The 8511-nt window shown below is 45.3% G+C and overlaps 2 protein-coding genes and 1 long non-coding RNA gene across 3 annotated transcripts; all 3 read right to left on the bottom strand.

Moving 5' to 3' along the window:
• Nucleotides 1-1452: 1452 nt before the first annotated feature.
• On the bottom strand, nt 1453-2625 carry LOC141626845 (uncharacterized). The gene is made up of 2 exons (XR_012536432.1): nt 2038-2625; nt 1453-1914 (listed from the first exon to the last, which is right to left on the bottom strand). It is a non-coding gene; the product is annotated as an uncharacterized LOC141626845 (long non-coding RNA).
• A 30-nt stretch (nt 2626-2655) lies between these two features.
• LOC141628444 (uncharacterized) lies at nt 2656-2979 on the bottom strand. The gene has a single exon (XM_074441588.1). The coding sequence runs from the start codon at nt 2977-2979 to the stop codon at nt 2656-2658; it is 324 nt and encodes a 107-aa protein (XP_074297689.1).
• Nucleotides 2980-6142: 3163 nt separating this feature from the next.
• LOC141628442 (uncharacterized) lies at nt 6143-6751 on the bottom strand. The gene has a single exon (XM_074441587.1). The coding sequence runs from the start codon at nt 6749-6751 to the stop codon at nt 6143-6145; it is 609 nt and encodes a 202-aa protein (XP_074297688.1).
• Nucleotides 6752-8511: the final 1760 nt, after the last annotated feature.

Here is an 8511-nt window from a genome sequence, read left to right as displayed (position 1 = left end):
TTTTAAGACGAAGGGTAGTTATGGGATTTAGGGGAAAAATGTGTGGGATAAAGTAATTTTGTGTGCGGGATTTAGCAACTACGTCTGTCAAACAACGATTTTTTTATCCACTTACTAAAAATGGAAATCAACCTCACGCATTTTCCGCCATAAATAACTACCTTCTCTGTATATATATACCCCCAATCCGTATCACCTCATCCCACATTTCCTCCTCGAAATCCGATTCCGATCCCAATACCGAGGTGGCTGGATAGGGCTAATCATAATCATGGCTAGACCCCTCTTCACCACCGTAATCCGCCACCTCTCCTCCTTCACCCGCCTTGCCACCCTCCGTCACCATTCGTCGAAATCGACAGCAGCGGTGGCTAAGCTGGAGGAGGTGGTACATAATGTAGTGGTCAAGGATTCGAAGCCTGATTGACTTCCTTTAGTCCTTGGTGGCTCCTTTTGGGTCCCACCCTTGACCGTCGCCCGTGGAGTTAATAAGGTGGTTGCGAGTTTGGTTAAGGAGGAGAGGGAGATTGGGAGGAAGGATGGTCGGTGTTGGCCTTCGTCTGCCCAGTTTTTTAAGGTTCTGATCTCTCATTTTGGTAATATCGGGTTTTCTAATGCGTGCCTAACGCCCCAACTGCCCATGATATATTTACCTCTCATTTATTTAAAAGTTGTTTTAAAAGCGTATTTGATTGAAATGGAATGGTTTTACACATAATACATGAATTTGTATTAGGAAATGATTTTAATGTTGACACGTTTCAAATCCAAGTAACAAATTCAGGGTAGTTACCGCCCTTACCAGTAGGCTAAGTTAAATTCATGCTGATGAATACGTCTAATGTAAACTTTTACTGCAGGGTTGACACAATCGCCGTTGGAGGGAACGAGTTCTAAACACTCTAACACGTCCGAGGAGGAGGAAAGCTAAATTTGTTTTGTCACAGAATATAGAACCACAAGGTTAGTTATAGGCAATACCTTTATTTGCATAAATTACACATTGGTAAGGTTGCATACATGTAACAACTTTACCCAGTCACAAACAAGAGAGATGCCATTTACCCAGTCACAGACAAGAGAGATTGAGGCATCGACGATGTTTGAATTTGATCGCGGCAGCAGATTTCCACCATGTGTAAATTGGTGGGATTCTGTATAGAAGTGTACCCAGGAATACAGGATTGAGATGGTTGCTGCTAACACTGCATAGCAGAAAGAAGGTGACGCGGGAGCGACTCGGTTATTCAGGACATCTGAACCTCACTTTTAGTCAGGAGATATACACTGATTGTAACATAATGTTCTTGACCCTTGTATATCGAAATCATTCTCTATGTTGTAAATCATTGAAATGCATGATCGATTCAGTGTGCTTCCTCTGTTCCAATCATTTAATTTCATTTGACTAAAATATCTCCCACAAAAAGTAAGAAAAAGGTAAACAAATAATTAAAGACAAAATATATCGTATTCTACTCCCGTGTTTTGAACATGTCATCTAGAAGCCTAGAATGGCATCACAAGCATTACTTACCGAAATTCTTAATTTTCTTCGACTCAGTATGACTATAAGTTGGTAGCTAAACCATTTTAAAAGCAGCATATTAAACAAAGAAATCGTCTAACTTTGACGTAGTTAGGATAAAGAGTTGTGGTTCCACCACCAATAGTGGCAACATCTGAGCAGAAACCATTCCAATCTGCAATTGTTGTAGAATCAGTTATGGTTACTGTCAGTTGAATACTGCCCAAGACCGGAGTTACATTACTCTACATGGCTTCAGCGACATCCAAAGTCGGCTTTTTTTTCTTTTGGAATATTTCACCCGATTTTTATGGAATTAATTTGAAGACATTTTCGATATTATACTTGATCCTATAGTTCTTCTCCTGTCCCAGCCCAACAATGAACTACATCAAAACAAGACAGAAAGACGGTACGATGAGTGGGAGATTTGTACTGTGTAATATTTCTGCTTTCTTTCAACTACAAATTTAGACCAAAACACATTTATAACAAAATAATGAGCTTACAGTTCCTTAAGACAAGAGCTTCGATAGTTGGGATTATCCCTGGGCTGAAACCGCTCCATAGAGAAGCTTGATGGGGCAGATAGACTTTTCGACAGAGAAAAGTTGTGGGAATGTAGTAGATAGAGATTCTGAGATGAAGGCGGGGAGATATCAACGTAGATGGAGAAAAAGAATAGATTTCATTATCAGGTCCCATGCTAACAGGAAGTGGGGATGAAGACCATGTCAACGATGTTTTCTCACCGTTCATAGCTCCTTGCCTTTATTTAGGTTTGGGAGCTTTCAATGGAGGTAAAAGTTTTAAATTGAAAGAACAATTTATTTAGTTGGTCATACAGTGTTTTGAATAGTAGCTAGTTACCTAACAGTCCAAAAAAAGACATCAAAGGTCTACGAAGTTCACCATTTCTTGTTTACCATCTTAACTTAAGACGGCACTAACACCCGATTAAAATAGAGGTAGAAATATAAGTAGCTTGTGAGAGGTATTAAGTTAAGACGGTCTCAAGTAAGACCAACCGAATTGTAGAACCTCAATAAGACTGGTTGGTGAACTTAAAGGTCTTATAGTTCCTTAAGATTTTTTTTTTTTTTTTTTTTGATAAAAACCCACAAGGGTTAATTCCTTACTTTCAAATCATCGCAAACCAAAGATAACAACCAGTCCGGAAAATCCGTAGTCCATCTACGTCTACCAGTAACCCATGGCAAGGAATGAGCAAGGTCATGTGCCACCCTATTGAAGTTTCTACGAACAAAAGTAAAAGAAATAGAACTAAACGAAGTACAAAGCTGCAAAATATCCTGATAAATTAAAAACAGTTCACTCCTTCCAGACCGTTGGTTCTTCAAATCTTCGATCACCCCTCGACAGTCGCTCTCGATCACGACAAAGGGAATTCCAGCAAGCTTGGCTTCTTTTAAGCCTTGTAGAACCGCCATCGATTCAGCAATTTTCGGGGAAACCACGCGCGCCTCTTGTACAGCCACCCCCCATTGCACACTACCCGAGTCATCCCGACATACCACTCCCAACCCCGTCCCCATACCCTCCGCCACACCCGCATCAACATTAACTTTACACCACCCCGCGCTTGGCCTTTCCCAATGCCCCCCACCATCCTCCTGTGTCGTCCTCCCCCCTCCCTTCTCCCTTCCCTCTACCGCACCTTCCATCTCCCACAATATCTCCCTCGTCCTCCGAACAACCTCGTCACCCCGCCATTCACCTCCGTCAAAAAGAACCTTATTTCGTTTCTCCCAAATGGCCAACACCCCGTCATGAATACCCCACACTCCCTCATATCCGAGCCTCTGAAAACGGTCTCAGCCCACTCCCTCACCTCCCCACATCCCGACCCCGGTAAGACATCCACACACAGCTCCTCCCAAATTCCTTCCACCCACCCACAATCCCGAACCACATGGAGACAAGTCTCCACACAGTTTGCACATCGAGGACAAGAGTTATCCGTCAATTCCATACGGGCTGCTATATTCTTCCGGGTAGCTATAGCATCGTTACATAGTTGCCAGAAGAACACTTTGACTCGCGGCAAGACTGGTGTTTTCCAAATCTTACCCCAAAGCCATTTCTCCTTCTCACAAAGCGACTGACCCGCCTCCTCCCTGTGACTCTCCGCCATCAAGAGCCGATAGGCTGACCTCACAGAGTATTCACCATACTTCTCCGGCTCCCAACACCAATCGTCAGACGGTCTAGTGTCACTAAGGCAAATCTGTAAAACTCGAGTGCTTTCAAAAGGAAGAAACAAATTGTTTACCTTATCCAAATCCCATCCTTGCCCATCGACGTTGAGAAGCTCGACCACTCGGCCACTCTCATGTCCTCATTCGCAGTTCCACGTGGTGATATGATACGCATTGAGCTCGTGTCAGGGACCCACGGGTCACTCCAAACGCGTGTGCTCAGGCCATTTCCTATACGCCTTCTTGCTCCTAAACGGATCACCTCCTTAGCCTCTCATATTCCTCGCCATGTGTAGCTAGGATTTGCCCCAAGATCAGCATCCATAAAGTCCCTCCCATGAAAATATTTCCCCTTAAGAACCCGCACCATTAAGCAGCTATCCTCCGTCATCAATCTCCAAGCCTGCTTTCCAAGGAGAGCCAGGTTGAATTTATGGAAGTCACGAAAGCCCATGCCACCCTGATATTTAGGCCAACACATTTTATACCACGCCACCCACGGTATCTTTCTCCGTCCATTGTCCGTACCCCACCAAAAGTTCGAAACAAGTGAGCGGAGTTCGTCTGTAAATTAGCCGCAATCTAAAAACACTCATCGCGAAAGTTGGAACCGCTGGCCTATAGCCTTTATGAGTATGTCCTTCCCCGCTTTATCGAGCGACTTGCCCCTCCGCCATCCCTGTAACCGCTTGCTAATCTTATCCCGAATTAACTTGGAGAGTTCCTGTTTCGACCTCCCTACAACAGTAGGAAGACCGAGATACCGCTCCTGTTCCCGAACTTCCCGAACCTGCAAAATCCCCAGAACCCGTTCGCGCCGTGCATTGGAAGTACCTCGACTAAAGGAGATAGTAGTTCTGTCGAGGCTGACCTGCTGTCCGGATGCCCGTTCATAGTCACGTAGGATGTCACGAACAATAATCGCTTCCTCCTCCTTAGCTCGCGTGAAAATGATACTATCGTCTGCAAATAATAAGTGTGAAACAACCGGTGCTTGAGGTGACACCCTAATTCCTTTAATAGTCCCGGTTTCAACACTCCTTCGTATCATACTCGACAAAACTTCCGCGCAAAGGATAAAGAGGTAAGGGGATAAAGGATCACCTTGTCGAATACCTCGCTCCGGGACAAATTTCTCGGACAGTGACCCATTCACCGAGACTTTATAGGAGACCGTCGTCACGCAACTCATCACACGATCAACCCACCTCCCGTCGAAACCCATGCTCCGCAGTACCGCCTCCAAGAACCGCCACTCTACCCTGTCATATGCCTTAGCCATGTCTAACTTGAGCGCCATATACCCCCCGTTACTCTGTGAGTTCTTCATATAATGGAATAGTTCAAAAGCCACAAGAATATTGTCCGTAATAAGTCGACCCGGGGTAAAAGCACTTTGGTTCTCCGAAACAATATTCCCCAGAAATCTCTTTAATCTATTCGCAAGCACCTTCGAAACTAATTTATAAACCACATTACACAAGCTAATTGGACGAAATTCTTGCATTTTATCCGGCTCCTTTTTCTTAGGTATTAAAACAATATTCGTTTCATTCATACCTTCAGGGAACGGCGCTCCATTGAGGATATTCAGCACACAACGGGTCACAGCAGGTCCTACGATATGCCAATAAGTTTGGTAAAAAAGACCGTTCATACCATCGAGACCTGGAGCTTTCAGAGGATGCATCTGGCTTAGCGCTTCTACTACTTCATCCCCACGGTACTCTCGTAAACCCTCATTCATAGCCTTCGTACTCTCCCCTCCACACCTGTGAGCAGCTCCTCAAAATTCTCCGGTTGGTCAGATGTGAACAAGCCCCGAAAATAACGAACGGCACACGCCGCCATCCCTTGTCTATCACTCACCACTCGGCCCCTCTCATCAATAAGTTTAGCGATATGATTTTTCTCCTTTCTTTGGCTTGCCTTTTGATGAAAAAATTTTGTATTTTTATCGCCATCACGCAGCCATAGAGCTCTAGATCTGTCTCCAAAAGCTTTCTTCTTGTCTCAGTAGGTCCGCAATTTCATGAACAATTTTTCGCCTTTCCTCGACCTCTCTCGCTGACCGCCTGCCTTCATTCAAAAATTTCAATCTTTTACGTTTTTTTTGCAAATCACGCATAACCTTACCAATAGTCACTCCCTTCCACTCCTTAAGCTCAATCGCACATCGCTGAAGAGAATTAAGAAGCTCCCCATCATCCACCTCCTAAGCTCTCTTTACCGCCTCTTCACACCCATCCTGTCCCACCCAAATCTGTTCGAATCGAAACATCTTACGAGCTCTCCTCTCCGACTCCCCACGCCCATTAAACAGGACCTTAATAGGTGCGTGGTCAGACCACTCCCTATCTAGGTGAAGCAGCTTAGCATAAGGAAACTTGTCCGATCATCCCCCATTAACCATAGCCCGGTCCAACCGACACTGCCTATTCGCATCTCCCGCTTGGCCATTATCAAACGTAAAAGCGTACCCCTCGTATGGGAGATCCCTTAAGCCACACTCATCGACCGCATCCCGGATGTTATTCATCTGCCACTGCATACGCGAGCCCCCTTTCATCTCGGTGGAATAAAGGATCTCATTAAAATCCCCCAAGCACATCCAAGGCAACAAAGACGTCGATGCAAGGATTCTCAGCTGCTGCCACGATAAATGACGGTCTTGGACCGCCGGCCACCCGTAAAATCCCGTAACCCGCCATTGCTCCTCCCCTTCCCCAACCTCCACATCAATGTAGTGCACCGTCGCAGAAATAACCGAGCAAACATATGACTTCTTCCACAATAAAGCTAACCCCCCAGACTTTCCCACACAATCAACCGCGTACCCTTCATAATCGACTAACCTCCTCCTAATTTTGTGCAATTCTGTACTACGAAGTTTTGTCTCGGACAAGAAAACAAAACTCGGGGCCTCCTTTCGGAGTAAGTTACAGAGACCGCCTACCGCAGCCGGGTTGCCCAAACCCCTGCAGTTAAGGCTCAAAAAACTCATTGGGCCCGGCGGGGTTGAGTGTTCTCAACCATCGCCTCAGATGAACACACATCCATATCAACATGAAGTCTCTTCGCCACACCTTCATCATTCACCATCTCATCCCTCCTCCTTTTTGAGCCCTGTCCCTCCCCACTTTCATCAGCCTTCGTTCTTCCCCCCTCTATCACCTCAGTGCGCGGGATTCTCGTCCACTTGCCACCCTGCGGAATTATTTTCCTCCCTCTGCCACCCCCATCAGACCCTCTGCCCAGCTCCTCTCCTCCTCCCTCAAGCTCTCCTCCCTTTTCCCCCGTTTCCTGCTCAGCAACCATATTAGACACCACCAACTCCTCCCCCTCCCCCGCCTGTCCTCCACTCACATTCCCCACAGCAATTTCACCATCTCGTCCTTCATCTCGGTTTTGAGTTTTCTTGTGTTTCAGCGATTCCGCAATATTTTTTAATTTATTAATCATAGCCTCAATGTCGAGCTCTTCTTTCTTCCTCTTCTCCGCGTCAAAGACAGAGTTTAAGTCCCTCGCAGCTTTCATAGATACTGATCCTGCTGTCTTCATTATCTTCCTTGGAGAAGCACGCAGCCAATCCCCAAACTGCAATTCGTGTTCCTCGTACGGACCCTCCTCACAATCTCGTTCCCCATGTCCCATTAACCCACACCCATAGCAGAAATTGGGAAGCCTCTCATATTTTACATCAAACCAAACCACCTCACCTCCACGCATTTTAATGGCTACGGAAGCTTTTACTGCCTGTCGAACATCGTGCAGCACCCGTATCCTAATGGCCCTATCCACACCGTCACTATCGTCCTCCCCTTTCGCAACAAACGTCCCCAATTGTCCACATAGCCTCTGAATATTACTCTCATTGCATCTCCCACTAATTGGCAAATCATAAATACGAACCCATATAGGTAGATGATACAGTAGCACATCCGTCATCTTGCCATTTTCATTGGGTTCATTGAAGCACCACACTGCTTTGTCGAAGTGCCAAGGCTGCCCTTCAAGCACTTTCTCCTTCTCACGGATGTCAGGAAATTTGAAGACAAAAAGTTTCTCCTTCGCATCAACAATGTTCCCTATAATCGGCTTAGTTGGGCTCCATATTTTAGTCATAGTATCAATCACCGCCTTCGCATTAACCCCTTTTGCCGTCCTTATTTTCCCCATTAGGGTTAGGTTATGTTTTTGTTGTTCCATTCCTTCCCCCGGTTCCCACTCGAAAATTCCACCAGAGTCACCACTATCGCACCCCATGATCTCCTTTCCCGCACGTCGATTAGGGTTCATGGCCGAGGTTAAAGAAAAACAGGCCAACGATAAAAAGAAACGAAAAAACGAAAAGAAAAAGCAAGTAGCAGAAAGAACCGTTGTCACCAGAGAAATCCTCACGTCGAGACGGAAGGAAGAAGCCCCAAGAGATGAAGGAAGGATCAAAGACGAGCCTAGACCGAAATCTCCATAGGCGAAACCCTAGGAGCAGTTTTTTTTCGCGATGTTTTTTTTAAAAAAAAATATTCCAGTTCCTTAAGATTTTGTAACAAACTTAAAACAGACGACTCCGGTAAAAGTATTACATATTGGTGTAGACTAGACTATTTTATGGAAATCGTTGGTTGTGGTTTAAGATAAATGATGAGTATAGCAACTACAGGTGCTTTAAACCCATGTCGGAATATCAAGTGTCTACACAGATAGTACACGAAGGAATATAACAAGTTCCGAGCAGCATGGGAAGTCAAGGAATCTAACAAG

This window comes from Silene latifolia, chromosome Y (genome assembly GCF_048544455.1).
Source record: "Silene latifolia isolate original U9 population chromosome Y, ASM4854445v1, whole genome shotgun sequence".
Classification (NCBI taxonomy): Eukaryota; Viridiplantae; Streptophyta; class Magnoliopsida; order Caryophyllales; family Caryophyllaceae; genus Silene; species Silene latifolia.
This window is presented reverse-complemented; position numbering and strand designations above follow the sequence as displayed.